This window comes from Mesoplodon mirus (assembly GCF_964341445.2).
Source record: "Mesoplodon mirus genome assembly, chromosome: 18".
Classification (NCBI taxonomy): domain Eukaryota; kingdom Metazoa; phylum Chordata; class Mammalia; order Artiodactyla; family Ziphiidae; genus Mesoplodon; species Mesoplodon mirus.
The window spans coordinates 38,064,130-38,080,288 of record NC_138994.1 but is presented as its reverse complement, the minus strand read 5'-3'; the positions used below and the strand labels follow the sequence as shown (position 1 = coordinate 38,080,288).

Here is a 16,159-nt window from a genome sequence, read left to right as displayed (position 1 = left end):
AAACGCCCCCACGCTCAGGGCCTCGCGGTCTCGTGGTGGGATGGTGGGTGCAGCCCCAGCGAGCCATTGCTGTCGTTATTATGACCGTTAAGAGGTCAGAGGCCGGTGCAGTGGGATTACCATGGGGTCCTGGGTGGGGTGCAAAGTTTGCCCAGGTGCAGGGGGGCCCTGAGACACCCTTGTGTCTTGTGGCCTAGAAGCCAGGGCCTGGGAGGAGGGTGTCGGGGTGGCCCTGGGGTGAGCAAGGGTGAGACTGGAGGTGAGGTCCGAGGGGTCCCAGCGGAGGGCGCACTGACTCCTGGCGGCTGCCGTGGGCACTGGCACCGGTGTGGGAGTGGGGAGGCTGGTGTGGTGGCCGTCATGCTGCTCTCGGTGGGTGATGCCAGGGACTCAGTCCGGGAGGTGGGAGGAGGGGCTGGACCCTGAATATCTTTGCAGGCAGAGCCCTTGGTGGGGGAAAGGGAAACTGAGGAAGAAGCCAGGCTTCCCGTCTGTAGCAGCCGGGAAAGTGGAGGTGGCCGAGGAGTGGCTGGGGTGAGGCCGGGTCGGGGTGGAGGCGCAGGTCGGGTGGCTGCTCTGCCGGCCTCACTGCCAGCCTACTGTCCCCTCTGTTGCAGGAGCTGCCCCACCTGTAGCCGGCCCGGGGGCAAGCTGGGGTCCCACCACCCCTGCCCCCGGGATGACCGCATCTGGCCGTGCCAACCCCTACAGCATCGTGTCGTCCGAGGAGGACGGGCTGCACCTGGTCACCATGTCGGGCGCCAATGGCTTCGGCAACGGCAAGGTGCACACTCGGCGCAGGTGCCGGAACCGCTTCGTCAAGAAGAACGGCCAGTGCAACATCGAGTTCGCCAACATGGACGAGAAGTCGCAGCGCTACCTGGCTGACATGTTCACCACTTGCGTGGACATCCGCTGGCGCTACATGCTGCTCATCTTCTCGCTGGCCTTCCTTGCCTCCTGGCTGCTGTTCGGCGTCATCTTCTGGGTCATCGCCGTGGCCCACGGGGACCTGGAGCCGGCCGAGGGCCGCGGCCGCACGCCCTGCGTGCTGCAGGTGCACGGCTTCATGGCGGCCTTCCTCTTCTCCATTGAGACGCAGACCACCATTGGCTACGGGCTGCGCTGCGTGACCGAGGAGTGCCCGGTGGCCGTGTTCATGGTGGTGGCGCAGTCCATCGTGGGCTGCATCATCGACTCCTTCATGATCGGCGCCATCATGGCCAAGATGGCCCGGCCCAAGAAGCGTGCGCAGACTCTGCTGTTCAGCCACAACGCGGTCGTGGCGCTGCGCGACGGCAAGCTCTGCCTCATGTGGCGCGTGGGCAACCTGCGCAAGAGCCACATCGTGGAGGCCCACGTGCGGGCCCAGCTCATCAAGCCCCGGGTCACGGAGGAGGGCGAGTACATCCCGCTGGACCAGATCGACATCGACGTTGGCTTCGACAAGGGCCTGGACCGCATCTTCCTGGTGTCGCCCATCACCATCCTGCACGAGATCGATGAGGCCAGCCCGCTCTTTGGCATCAGCCGGCAGGACCTGGAGACGGACGACTTTGAGATCGTGGTCATCCTGGAGGGCATGGTGGAGGCTACGGCCATGACCACCCAGGCCCGCAGCTCCTACCTGGCCAACGAGATCCTGTGGGGCCACCGGTTCGAGCCTGTCCTCTTCGAGGAGAAGAACCAGTACAAGATCGACTACTCGCACTTCCACAAGACGTATGAGGTGCCGTCCACGCCCCGCTGCAGCGCCAAGGACCTGGTGGAGAACAAGTTCCTGCTGCCCAGCGCCAACTCCTTCTGCTACGAGAACGAGCTGGCCTTCCTGAGCCGCGATGAGGAGGACGAGGCGGACGGAGAGCAGGACGGCCACGGCCCCCAGGCCAGGCGCGACTTTGACAGACCCCAGGCCGGCACCGCCCTCGATCAGCGGCCCTACAGAAGGGAGTCCGAGATCTGAGCCGCCAGCGGCCAAGGTGCAGCATCCGCCCCGCCAGGGAAAGGCCCTGAGTCCTGCGAGGGCCCCGGGCCAGAGCGGAATGGGCTTGGGCCCTGGTTGCAGACTCAGTAGCGTTTTAGATGTTTTATGTTTCTTCACAGCAGCCTGGGAATGTTGGTGCGAGAGTGGGTGGCCTGAGTGGCCTCTGAGGCCAGAGCAGGCCTGGGGGCGGGGAGGTGGCCTCCAGGGGGGGCCGGGCCACAGGAGCTGGGGGCTTCTGCCGCAGGTGGGGAGCCACAGCCTGTCCAGAAACGGCTCACCAGCTGCCCGGCCCCTGTGGGCGAAGGCTGGCGGGCTGTAGTGCACCTCGCTGGTTTTTAACTTGGGGAGAAACACCGGGTTTGGGCTTTCTCGACCTTAGTTTAAGACTGTTTACAAAAAAAAATTAACATGTGATTGAAAAAAAAGTTTTATAATTTGAGGGGGGGTGGGAAAGGACAATTAGAATTCCATTAGTCTGTCAGGATGCAAGTAGCTGGGTGGGGTTTCCAGAAGGTCCCAGAGGCTGGGCTGGCCTCTCTTCCATGAAGGCCGTGCACCTGCCTGACGCCACGGCCTGAGGGCAAGCACGGAGGTCAACCCCACCTCCCCACCCCGTTGTGCTTTATGCTCACGGGGTGAACTGGATTTCCTTTGGAATGGCAAAACCAAGACCTTGTTAATGATCATAACAAGAGCTTTTCAGTGTCACTGGGGTGGGAGTCAGGGCCGGGAAGAATCCAGTCTGAGCTTTTTAAGTTTGACTCTGTACCTCCTTTGAGGTGCATCTCAGGGCCGGGATGGGACCTGCCTGCGGTGGAAGGTCTGCTCCCCACCCCCAGCCCTACCCACCCTCCACGACCCCAGCCCGCCGGATTCTCCCTCCTTTTCTGCCCCGTGGCCTCCACCCCCTTCCCCGGAGAGGGGCAGCTGGGGAATATAGGGGTAGATGGCTCCATGGGAAGGGGGGCCAGCTTCCCCGACTCCAAGGAAGTGTTTCAGCCCTGTCCCCATGGGGCCCCAGCATGAGTTGTGCCTTAGAGACCCTGGGGGGGGTCTGGCTCCAGTTGTCACTGTTTTTATGGGACTCACCCATCCTCCCTGCTGCCCCCGACTCCACCCTGGCTCTCTGTCTGCGGAGGCCAGGCCGAGCCGGCACCCCATCCCCCCAAGGGTGGGCAGCAGAGGTGAGCCTGGGTGGGGCTCAGCCAGGCTGTGCCCTGGTGCTGAACGCACAGGAACGTCCTAGGAGAGCCGTGGGCTGGTCAGCACATGCATCTGGGCACCTCGGTCAGGTGGCGGCTTGGGCCCCCTGATTTGTCACTGGCTCTTTCCTCTGCCAGCGCAAGAGCTGCCCAACGCAGGCTCGTTCCTGGCGAAGGAAACAGCTGTCAGGGCGGTGCCTGAGCCCTTTCCAGGACTGCTGAAGAGTGTTGTCCTCACAAACGACCAAGCCGGTCAGTCATTAGAGAGCCCCAGCCTGCCTACCCAGGCTGCCGTGGGACAGCTCACCACCAGGAGATGCCAGGGCTCCGGCCCAAGTTAGGAGACAGAGGCCGAGTGCAGATGGGCAAGGGGCAAGGAGAGGCCAGGGGCTGCGGTGGGGGCTTCTGCCTCTCCCCTCCTCCAACCCCTGCAACAGCGAGAGGCCTGGCCCTGAAGTCAGGGGCCGTGCAGGGTCCGGGCACCGGCTTTGTATTCCCACCCAGAAGGCCCTGCCCTGGCCTCAGATGCCACCCTAACTTCCGGTCAAGAAGAGTCAGAAGGGTCAGCCCGAGGCAGGTAGAGGCCTCGTTCCTCTCAGGATCTGCTGGACAGGCCTCTGCTCCTTCCCGGCCTGAGCCCCTGCTTCCTCAGCCTTAGTCCTGGGCGGTGATGTGGAGTCCCTGTGGTTGCCAGGTGGGTGGCAGGTGGCCCTGGTTGCTCGGGACTGGCACATGGTCCCATTGGGCCAGCCCTCCACTCACCCCACCAGGGCAGAGCCCCGGGGGCCCTGGGTCCCCTAAGGCCCTAGCTGTCTCGGGTGGCCTGGGCCGCCTCCTCTTGGGCCTGTCCCCCTCCCAGGCCCACGCTGGACGGCTCAGGCCGCAGACCCTGCAGGAGGGCCTCCCCGAGCTGCCTTTTTCATCTCTCACCAAAGGCAGATGCTGCGTTTTCAAACTCCGCTGCCCTCTTTTTGCCTCCTCTGTGTGTATTTATTTATTTATTTATTTATTTATTTATTTATTTATTGCTTGTGCTAAAGACCAAAATAGCCTCCCTCTCTAGTGCCCTTGAAGCGGGAGGGCGGATGGGAGGAGCTGTGTGTGCAGAGGCATGATCACGTGGCCCCTGGGGTGCGTGTGCCTGTGTGTGGGGTGTGGAACATGTGAACCCAGCAAGTGTGCGGTGTGCTGTGTGTTGTGTGTGCGCCGAGCACGTGTGTGTGTTACGTGTGGCCTGTGTGCTGAGCGGGTGGGTGTACAAACCTGCTCCCGACCCCACCGCCCCCGGCAGTGGTATTTCCAGGAAGTTTCTCGACAGCCTGGACCCAGTGGTGCAGAGGCTGGAGCTGGCTGAGGCACCCTCTGCCCTGAGACACTGAGCTGCTTACGTGGGGAGGGGCCTGGGGACAAAATGCGTGTGTGAGCACCGAGGTGTGAATTCCTGCGTGGAATCATCTCATCCGTGTGCCAGTGAAACGTGTCTACTTATGGCTTTTCCTGTAAGTGCACAAGTGTACACGGGAGTGCTGTGCAGATGTGTGCCCACGACGATCTCCGTACACGTGTGAACCTGGGCTGCTGGTGTCTATACATGGTGTATACATGTGTGTAAATGCACACAGGCTCACATAGTTATGTGTATATCTCTCCATAGGTCTGTTTGTGTGCTCGTTGTATACGCAGGCGTTGGTTTAAATGTTTACCAGGCTGTGGGGCTGGGCACACAGTACTCAGGACGGACACCAGCCATGGTCCCACCAGCCCTCTGCCCCGACTCTGTCCACGTGGGCAGGTGTGGAGTACGTGTGACAGGGTGAGGCTTCTGTGTACCTGGGCACAAGGTGACAGCTACATGTGTATGTGAGGACATGGCCTCCAAAGGTGAGCGTTTGCACGCAGTTGCATGTAGGAGGCCTGTGTGCATTTGTCCACGAACGCACGTATGTGTGTGTGCCGGGCTCCGTCAGCAGGGCTGTTGCCTGCCTGCTGGGGGTGGCGTGTGTGCGTTCACGGACCTGCCCGGGTCCCGGAGGTCGTGTGTCCAGACGGGCGAGTGTCTCAGAGCACGGCGCCCCCTGCCTCCCCACCCCCCTGCCCCGTACCTGCTGGTGCTGTGCCACCCAGTCCCTGCAGCCCTAGGGTCCTGGCGGGGGCAGGGGGCCTGGTGGGAAGGAGGCCCCTGCACAGGTCAAATCGATGTCAAATCTATTTTAAATGGTGAAACTGGAGAATTTTCATGTTATTTTCAATATACAGCAGTATCTAAAGACGTAGGCCACAAGACTAGACCGCATTAAACCATTTTGATCTCTCGGAGTGCCACTGCGTGCAGACGTGTGTTTGAAAGGCTCCACCTGGCACGGCGGGTGCTGGTGCTGCCTCCACCCAACCCCCACCCCCCCGGCCGTGTCCTGGGCTGGGGGGCTCCCCAGAGGCCGGTGGGGGAGGGGAGAGAGGACAGAACTGGCCTCCTCGAGGGCCCCCGCGTGCTTTCCAGGCCGTCGCAGACGCCGTCACCTCCCGCCCCCCGCCACCACCGTCCTCTCCACACGGCCCGAGTGTGCCAGACCGCCCGCCTTGCCTGGACTTGCGCCCCTGCCTTGCCCTTCCCGGACACGTGCCTCCCTTTTCCTTTCTTCTGCAAGGGTTTGATGAGGGCAGGGCAGGCGCGGTCTGGGCCCCCAGCTCGAGGCAGCCCTGCTTCTCACCGGTGGACAGGAAGCTGGGTGGCGTGCGGGCGCTGGGGCGATGGCGCCGGAGGGCAGGCAGGTGCCGCCATCTGGGAGAGCAGCGTGCACGTGCACAGCCTGTTCCAGGCAAAGGAGAACGTCATCGCCCCGAGGGCTTCGGTGGCTTCTGGAAGTAGCCCCCAGGGAGAGAGTCCTTCCCTTTGCCCAAACATTCCCTGAGTGGAGACCTGCTCTGTGTCCGTGAAGGACCGGGGCCCTCACACCGTGGGGTCCAGGTGACATCCCAGACCACAGGGTAAGAAGCCGGGTGACGGGAGGAGCTGGGGTGTTTGCGAAGACTTCTTGGCGGGTGTCCCGTGAGTCGGACCTGGAGATGGTCGGCCTTGTGTGGGCGGGGCTTTCCTTGCCTGGCCCTGAAGCTTCCCCTGCGACCCCAATACCGGAGTCTAAGCCGGTTGTGGCCTCCCGCGCTCCCCGGAGAGCTATTTCCACAGCACTGACAGGTCCGGCCTCTGGGCAGGAGGACCTTGCCCCAGCCGGAGCTCAGGAGTCCCTTGGGGCCCGTCCTGGCTGGGACCCCGGGCCAGACGCCAGGCCGCGCGCTGGCTCAGTGATCTTGAGTAATGGCTGCCCCCCCCACCCCCCCGGCCCCAGTCTCTCCATCGGTGGAAAAGGGTGTTCCTAACAACCGCCAGCTCGCAGACTTGTTGAAAAGAATGGAGGAGAGAAGCCCTTCGTGCAGCGAGTGCTTTGGACCCGTGCCCTCCTGTTTGAACACAGGTCTTCGGGTAGGGGCGACGCAGCCAGGTCCCCTCTGTGTGTGGCCGTCACCACGGGCTCCCTCTGCTCTTTCCTGCCTCCCTGAGGATGAGAGAATCCGCATGAAAACTGGTACACGTGGGGTGGGCCGGGAATCAGGATCAGGGCCCTGAGGAAGTCAGTTCAGGGTCAGTGAGGGCCTTGCCCAAGGGCAATGGGAGGGTAGTTATCTGAGCTGGGGTCAGAGCTAGGCCTCAAGCCCCCAGCCCCCACTGCGGACTTCACGTCTGCTCCTTTGACCCAGATGCCTTCGCCCTCCCGGCCTGGAGGGATGGCCCGGCCAGAGGGTCTGACCCGGTTTATCCTCCCCAGGTCCACCTCCTGCGACTTGGGAAGAAGTCGGAAGTGGGCTTCTCTTCAGTGTCAAGGGGCCAAGGTCAGAGCGGTGGGGCCTCAAAGGACACCCCCATCCCCCGACGGCCCACCCTCCACCCAGGACCAGAGGGGTCTCAAAACCAGAATCAGGCCTTTTGACCCCACTGCCTGAACCCCGCCCTGTCTTCCTTGTACACTGGAACTAAAGTCCCCGCTCTTTCTCCAGCCCTGGAATTCTGCCCATCCTGCCCCCTCCTCTGCTCCAGACACCCTGCCTCGCTTTAGCTCCTTGAGAGCACGTTTTTGCCCCTACCCCAGGACCTTTGCAAGGGCTGGTCCCTCTGCCTGGATCCCTCTTCCCCCAGACCTGCCTCTCACTCTTCCCGGCCCCCATGCAGAGGCTCCCCAAGGGCAGGGATGGCCGTGTCTCTCGTCCACTCCTGGGTGCCCAGTGCCAAGAGCAGGGCTAGGATGTGCTCCCTGGGTATTCGTCTGACAGATGGTGGGTGGATGGAGGGCCGGCCCTGGGGCTTCACCACCCAGAGGAGTGTCTACAGGCCTCACCAACCTGCAGCCCCCCCTTCACCTTCCCACTGACCCACCTGGGCCAGAGCCCGGCCACCAGCCACGCTGAGGAGAAAGCAGCTTGGCCTGGGGCAGGAAGGGTGGAGAGCTTGGTGCTACAGGGGATTTGAGCCCACTGAGCACTCCGGGCCCTACTTTCTTCCCTCTCAGTGCTGCCGAGAAAGCACAGAAGCGGGCCATCCTTACCCAAGCCTGGACTGGGGTCTCGAAGGCCTTCTGCCTCCTAAATGCTTACGACCGGCCATCTCTGGGCCTCAGTTTCCCTATGTGAGAAATGGGAGCTCCACCCATTCCTTCAACAAGTGTTTACGAATTGCCACTGTGTGCCAGGCAGGCATTGGCACTCTGGGAAGAAGCAGGACAGGCCCAGCCCCTGATGTCAGTCTAGGGGCTCAGGGGACAGGCGTTCAACAGTGTGAGTCCCCAGAAGTAGAGCCTGCAACAGGGATTCGTGTGCGTGTGATTCACTGGGGGGTTAGGGGCAAGGAAGCAGCAGAAGCAGGAGAGGAGCTGAAGGGCCGAGGTGGGTCCAGCTGACGGCCAGCTGGCCTGACCCTGGGCTCGGGAATGTGAGCTGTCCCACCTGCCGGCGGGGGCTGGGCTTTTGTGCCCTCAGCAGCCAGCCTGTGGCTACTGCCACCCTGCCGAGCGGGGAGGTCCAGCCTCTCAGCCATTTCGGGCCAGGGTGGCTCCTGTTGGCCCAGAATGGTTCTCCAGGGAGGGGGCAGCTGAGAGCCATTAGCAAATGACACAGCGCCTGGGCGCCGGGCTCATCCTGGTAAAGGGGTCCAGGTGGCGTACAAGCCACGCCTGCTGCAGCAGTAGCGATGCAGCGCGGTCCCTGGGTGAGGGACACGAAAGGGTGCCATGGGTAAAGCAAGGGGAGGCCTTGTTGCAGGAACCAAGGCGGGGGGGGGGTCCTCCAAGGAAGTGACGTTTCCTCTGAGATCTGAAGGGTGGGTAGAGGTTTGCCAGGTATGTGGGGAGAAGCTTCCCAGAGAGAGAGAGAGAGACCAGCACCAGCAAAGGCCCTGGGGTAGGAGAGCACAGGGAGAAGCAAAAGGAGCAGCTTGGCTGGGGCAGGGAAGACCACCCAGGGCCCGTGGACCCCACGCAGGGCCCGGCCTCCTTCCCCAGCACTCAGCTTCCCTCAGGCCTCCCTGGCAGCTTTGCTGCATCGCCCTCCTCCTCCTGCAAAGTCAGCCTCTCCGGAGCGGGAACTTCGGTTCTATCTTGCTCACGACGGAGCCCCAGCACCCAGAACAGCCGGTGCCTGGAACCCTGTACGGGCTCAGCTTTGGCTGCTCCTGCAAGATGTGAAAGAACCACGGGAAGTAAGATGTCAGTAGTTGTTCTTGGCGTGTCCTGTGAGTGGCCTGGGGCCTTGCCGCAGGGCTGGCCGGGGTGGGAGGGTCCAGGAGGCCTCCTCCGTGTCAGCCCAGGCTGTGAGGTGCCGGGGAGCCACTTCCTGCAGACTTTTAAATTTTTCTATGTTGTGGTCTTCTTCTCAGAATAACATTTTGAAATGCACAAAATGAAATACCTACGGTTGCAGAGGAAACCCATCCTCGTGCAAAGCAGTTACCAAAATACAAACGAAAAAATGGGTGGGATATTAATAACCACATTTCCTCACTAACTGCTGATGCCAGCTTCCTGGTGGTGAGCACAGCCTCACTGTCGGGGGTCCCAGAAAGTCACTGACGAAGAAACCGCCCCCCCCCATTCTGCAGGCAGCAGAATCGCCTCCATCCATAAACGAAGAGGATGGCCAATTTCCATTTGAGGTGAGCAACACGGAGATGGACATGTTTCTCGTCCCAGTACATATGCCCCTGGGTTTTTCCCTGAGCCCTGGTGGGCGTGCGGGCCCGGGTTCAGGCCCTGCAGGCCCAGTGGTTTGGAGACAGCCTTGCTGCTGTCAGGCAGGACAGGGGAACTTTGCCGGCAGAGGCCCGAGAATAAATACCGTAGGCTTTGTGGCCATGAGGTCTCTGGAAGCAGCGTGGCTCTGTGGTGGCATGAAAGCAAACCTGTTAGTTATTAGTTACTGTGTTCAAATAAAACCTCATTTATGGACGCTGACATCCGAATTTCATATATTTTTCACATGGCACAAATTATGACTCTTCCTTTGATTCTGCCCCCACCCCACAACCATTAAAAAAATGCAAAAACCATTCTTAGCTAAAGGGCCATACAGAAACAGGCTGTGGGCTACATCAGAACCTCCCAGAGGGCTTCTTTAAACTCACAGCGCTGTGAGTTCTGATTCATCTGGCCAGTGGCAGTCCCCAAATGTGCATTTCTAACAAGTTCCCTCACCTTGAGAACTGCTGTTATTCTGCCTGGGGGATGGAGCCCCGGAGGTTTGTGTGTTGACCCCCTGCCCTGGCTGTCTCATATGGTTATAACCCATCCCGGGTGTGAGTTTAGGTGGCTGGTGTTCCCTACAGAGGTGTTGAGCCGAGGTAGCCCCTCTCTGATGTAGGAGAGGAAAAAGATTGTTTTCCCGTCTATCCTCCTAGGTCCTTCAGCTGGTACCCTGCAAAGTGGGCTGACAAAAGACAGATGAAGGGAGAAACAAGCAGAAGTTTATCAACATATCCATAGCACATACACATGGGGGAACTCAGCGATGAGTGGCGGACAAGGATGGTTAGAGCTTAGAATCTCAACAATGCTTTGCAGATGAGGAAACTGAGGTTCAAGGAAAAGAAGGAGTGGGCCGGCCTCTCAGTGCTCAAGCCAGATCTCTGCACCTCATTTTTGATGCACCCTTTCTCTCCCTCACCTCCCACTCTAGAGCAATACCCTGACCTTTTAACTTTTTAAAATTTGTTTTCAGCCCCAATACGTTTCTCCATCCCGCTGCCACCACCCGGTCCAGGCCACTGTCATCACCTACTTGGATGACTGCAGTTATCTCCTCTCTGGTCCCCTGGGCCCCCTCACCCTTCTCTACCTGCACAAAACTTTTAGAGTCCCCTGGGTTTTGGTTCTGGGTGACCTGGGCTCCCTGACCCTGATGGGTCCACTGGGGTACTGCACGAAGGCTCCTCCAGCAGGCAGAGAGCTTGGCTGGACCAAAAGGAGCACACCAGTTGCCTGGATCCTGGCACCATCCTCTCTGAGTGACCTGCCAGCCCCAGACCCTCCTTGAAACCTCAGTTTCTGACACATGAGGAATGATGCTCTCTGAAGCCCTGAGTCAGGCCCGCATGCTGAAGGGCTCTTCCTTTCCCTTCCTGGATCAATGCTCCTTCAGTGCTGAGGCCTGGGACTGTTCTTATTCCCTAGTGAGGCGCAATGCAGAAAGTGAGCTGGAGCTTGGAGACCACAGCTCTGGGCCAGGGCAGGGCCCGAGGTTGTGTACTGTACAACCCCAGGGTGCCATTCACAACCTACTCAATCATGCGCAGCAATGGCAACCGCTGAGGCCTCTTGCCTCTCCTTGCTGCCTGCGGGCTCCGTGGGGAGGGATCCACAGCATGTGTGGAAAGTGGTTTGGGATGCCCGGGGCCCAGATGGGAGCTGATACTGCAGACACCGACATTTTTTTGTGAACCTACTGGCTAGCTGGAAAGTGTTTGAAGGGGTGGTGTGGCCTCATTCCAACACACACACATAACCACATACAGACCCACACATACACATGCACACACACCTAAAATGTACACAAACGCATGCACTAAACACACACAACAGTGTACGTCATATTACACAGTTGTGCAAAAGAGCAGCCCCTGATGTGTGCACCAACGTGAAGGGGCCTCACAGTCACAGATGGAGACTCGCTCGAGTTCTAGGATAGACATGAGTCTGTGGGGATAGAAGTCAGGCTGGGGGTTGCCTGTGGGAGCAGCTGGGCCAGTAACTGAGTGTTGGGGGTAGAACTTGGTGGATTTGGGCTCAGAGAACAGGCAGCACCTGGATCTGGAGGGACGGCCCGACAAGGAGAGGTGTTGGGTCCATGTATCCTGCCCAGCAAAGAGCAGGTTTTTATCAATATATGCGTCACACACACACACGGGACAACTCAGTGAGGAAAAAAGATAGATATATATGTATATAGATAGATAGACAGAAAAAGCAGAGACAGATAAAGTGACAGAACAAAAAACATGCAGCCTGATAGATGGACAAAGAGATAGAATCAGAAGGATGGACACATAAACAGATATATTAACAAAAAGACAGACAGAAAGGCAGATGGACAACACATAGAGAAAGGCAGGAATATGGATCGAGAGACACAGGTGGACTAACAGACAAGTGAGGCAGACAGTAAAACAGTTGGACAGGTAGACGTGTACACACACATCTGTACATAGAGTCATACACACAGATGTAGATACAGAGAGAGATGCACAGCCAGTGGAACAGAGGGCCAGACAGCATTTTTTTCTCTTTTTTTTTCTGCCTTTGAATAGAGTTCCTCTACTGGGGTCTCTGGGGACGAGGCGCTGTGTGGGGCACGGAGCCTGAGAAAGGCACTCCCACAAGGGGCGGCGCCATTCTGAGCTTACTGTTAGCTGGAAGCCTTGGATTCTGGGTGAAACGTTTTGATGACTCCGAATGCTGTGAAGGGCAAAATGATGTAGATCTGACATCTCGTATGGGATCAGAATGCTTTCTGCTCTTTGAATATTTGACTAAGGATATACATCAAGAATTGTCATATTTTTATTTTATTTGTGCTTGTTTTGTGTTTAAGAGGAAACATCCAGAAAAATTCTACCCTGCAGCCTTTTTCCTGGAATGCATCTACTGGAACCAGCAGAGGGCAGGAAATCATTAGTCACTAGATGGTGTTGCTTGGTCTGTGGACAGTAAACTCAAGGTTTTCTCGTGTCTTTGCTTCTTGAGCACTTGGTTAATGAACTCCAGGACCTGCGCACACCCATCCACCCTTAATGAACGTGCCGAGTCGTCAGTATTTATAGCACTCAGAGTTTGTGCTCTTTCTCAGCAATGAGATATCAGAGGACACAGCTGTTCTTCAAAGCAGGGTGGAAAATCAACGAATATCCACTCAGTATTAACTTTATGGGTGGTCCAATGGGGTTATATTGGATAGAATAAATAACAACCCAGAATGAATATACTACTGAGAACACCAACTTTAAGCTTATTCTTTGTCCTTCATATTGCATTATTTACTAAATTCTGCATTCACAGAAATAAGTTGGCTGTTCAGAAAGAACGACTTTCGGAAGATAAGGAATCAAAGTGTATCTGAGCCCGTTACAATCGACGACCCCCCAGCAATGTGGTCTCTTCATCCAATTGCTGGCAACAATTAGACATGTACTCATCAGTATTTACAGGTGACCCCTCACGCCTCCACCACCCCCACCCCGTCATCTCTAATGTAATTTGCAATTATAAATGCATCCTTAAATTTTTACGGCTTTGGAATAAGTAGGGATAGGCTGATCTTATCATACGAATAAGATCAAGCATGTTTCTCTTTGAACACGGAAATTATGAAACAGAAGTATTCCCATTAAAATTAGCTTAGAGTCAATAAAGTCTGCTGGAATACTGATGAATGTGAAGAGTTAAGAAACAAAGAGAAGGACTCAAGCTAGAACACCGAGCAGACAATACGGTGCTTCAGGTAAAGGAAGGCCCTCTGTGCCCTCTTAATGAACGTCACCCTGTCCCAAAACTAGCCACACTTGTATTCTCTACTGGGCTTTGCCAGTTTCTGGACCTCCAAGCAATGCAAACACACATTAGGTACTTTTTTATATAGAGCTTTTCCACTCAAGGTTACGTCTGTGAAAGTCATCCATATTATTTCATGCAGCAATCATTCATTTCATCATTGCTATGCACTATTGTTTGAATATATCAAAATATATGTATGTGTTTGATTACTGGCATAAAATGTTTAATTGTCTAATTTTTCTAGCTTTTGTGTACTTGCACATCTTTTCGTGGGCATAAGCCATAATCTCTGCCGGGCTGTGTCAGAGGGGGTATGTATGAATGCTCAGCTGTATAGATACTGCCAAGCAGTTTTCCAAAGTTGTTGTACTAATTTACACTCCCATCAGCAATGCTTATCTTGCCAGTTTTAAAATATTTTATTTAGTCTGTTTAATTTTAGTCATTCTGATGTGTGTGCTGTATATGACATATTCGTTTGAATTTCCTGAACAGTAATGCTGTAGAATTGGCTGTCCGAGGCTTCTTAGCCATTTGGATATCATCTTTTCTGAAGGGCTTGTTCAAACTTTTGATTATTTTTAATTGGGCTCTCTTTAAAAAGAAAATTGATCTGTAGCAGTTCTTTTTTTTTTTTTTTTTTTTTTGTGGTACGCGGGCCTCTCTCTGTTGTGGCCTCTCCTGTTGCCGAGCACAGGCTCCAGACGTGCAGGCTCAGTGGCTATGGCTCATGGGCCCAGCCGCTCCGCGGCATGTGGGATCTTCCTGGACCGGGGCACAAACCCGCGACCCCTGCATCGGCAGGCGGACTCTCAACCGCTGCGCCACCAGGGAAGCCCTGTAGCAGTTCTTTAGACGTTCTGGGTATGAATCCCTTATGGGATAAATGCATTGCAAATACATCGCTCCCATTTGTGTCTATTGTTTTTACCTAAAGTTCTTAATTTTAACAAAGTCCAATTTAGCAATCTTTTACTTTATGGTTATTTCATTTTTTGGGTCCCATTTGAGAACGCTTTTCTGACACCAAATTCACAGATGCTGTAACAGAAAGAAGACGCACTCCTGTGTTTTCTTCGAGACCCTCTGTAATCCCACCTTTCGCCTGGGCAGGACCTTCTCCAAGGTCTGCATCCCGGCTCTGAGTAGCCCTCTGCCTGCCCAGCCACAGAGGTCTCAGCGCAGCCAGGTGACGGCCCTTCCCCAAGGGCATGGGCTCTGCGAGCCCGGAGCCCTGTCCTTTGTTCCTGCGGCCTCGCGGGCGGTGCCAGCTCCCCGAGTGGGGTCTTTCTTGTCTCGGGTCCCCCCTGCGTGCTTCTCCAGCTCCCCACGTGCACTGGTCTCTGTTAGACTAACTGGTATGGTTTCTGTTTTCCCAACTGGACAATGACGAAATGATTACCAACCTGGAAAATGTAAACTAAAGCTACTTGCAGTGCTTGTTACCTGTCTGATGGGTAACAACTGAGAAGATCAGCAATATCCCGGGGTGGTCAAACCATGGGTAAATATATATACTTCTACGCTATTTTGAGTACATATGAGTGCTATTTTTTGAGGAGCCGTTCGGCGGTACATAGTCATATTACAATGTGTATGGATTTGACCAGTTAATTTTCCTTCATGCCACCCCTGCCTCTAGAGAAAGACGCTCACCTGAGTAGGAAGACTCTTCCTGGCATGATCACCTACACGTGGTTTGGATGTAAATCATCATAACAGGACAGTTGTCAAACTGGCACCTCCGCTGTATAACATGAGGTGAATCTGTACGGACCGAACAGGACAGATAGGGTATGAAAGTGTTGATCTGTACAGAGAAGCATCTGGTATAATTGTATAAAATTATGGCCCACAAATTATCTTGTCCTGCTGAGAGTTCCAGGCACTAACCGCTCAGTTCAGCAGATGAGCGCTGCCCTAGGTCATCTGATGTTTGTAGGGGACCGGGGCTCTCGTGGGGATGCTGCTGGACCAGGGGACCACCCAGCTGTGTGGCCCCTGCAGCACGGCCACTGGCCAAGCCCATAAATTCAATACTGCTCAAAATCTTTCCTTGGTTGTTCTGGTCATCCTGATCATGCCGTGAGCAAGTATGTCCCCGGGTAGTCTGAGGGCTGGGACACAGGATATAAGGAGCCTGCTGAAGGCCCAGCAGGCAGTGCACAGCGGCCTCCATGGACAGCTGGCAACACGGAGAAGTTTGCCTCCCAGGGTGGCTGCCCCCGCTGCTGCTCCTGTGATTATGTCATTTTACACAGCAAAGGGATTTTGCGGATGTAACTAAAGTTCCTAATCAATGACCTTTGGAGAGATAAGACCCCAGTGGGCCTAATCTAATCACACGAGCCCTTGCGAACTGACTGCTGTCTCTGGCTACAGGCACAAGGGCAAGTCCGAGCGCCAGGAGCTCAGCTGAGAGGGAACTGAGCTGTTAGGTGTAAGCGATTAAAGCCACAAGCCACAAATGGAAGTGCTAAAGCTTTAATCACTTACTGTGATGAACGATGCAAGCATCTACAGCTGTTCCATTTTCCCCCAGGAAATGGTGCGCCTGTTGAGGGCTATGCAGAGCAGAGCCTCGTAGGGGTCGTCTTACCGCAGGGGGAGGCCCAGCAAAAGGCTCTGTCGGTTCTACGGACCCAAGGATGAGGGTGGGTGTGAGGGGGTGGGCTCAGAGTGGAAACGTTCTGGGTACCAAGTCAGAGTGGGGAAAGTGCCTTCAAGGTTTCCCCTCCTCCCCGAAGGAGGCCTCATAGAGGCGCCTGGAGAAGACCCCTGTCCAAGGCTTCAGATAAAGGGACCTGGAAATGGAGGTGCTGGGGCTAGAAATGTACATCTGTGACGAGCACTGCCGGCCAGGGGGCCTGAGTCCTTGACTGTGTAGG

The 16,159-nt window shown here is 56.3% G+C and overlaps 1 protein-coding gene across 1 annotated transcript; it reads left to right on the top strand.

The window, feature by feature from the left end:
- Positions 1-679: 679 nt before the first annotated feature.
- KCNJ12 (potassium inwardly rectifying channel subfamily J member 12) lies at positions 680-2,152 on the top strand (the record flags this gene model as incomplete). Its single annotated transcript, XM_082603823.1, has 1 exon — positions 680-2,152. The coding sequence occupies one exon, from the start codon at positions 680-682 to the stop codon at positions 1,961-1,963; it is 1,284 nt and encodes a 427-aa protein (XP_082459949.1). The 3' UTR covers positions 1,964-2,152.
- Positions 2,153-16,159: the final 14,007 nt, after the last annotated feature.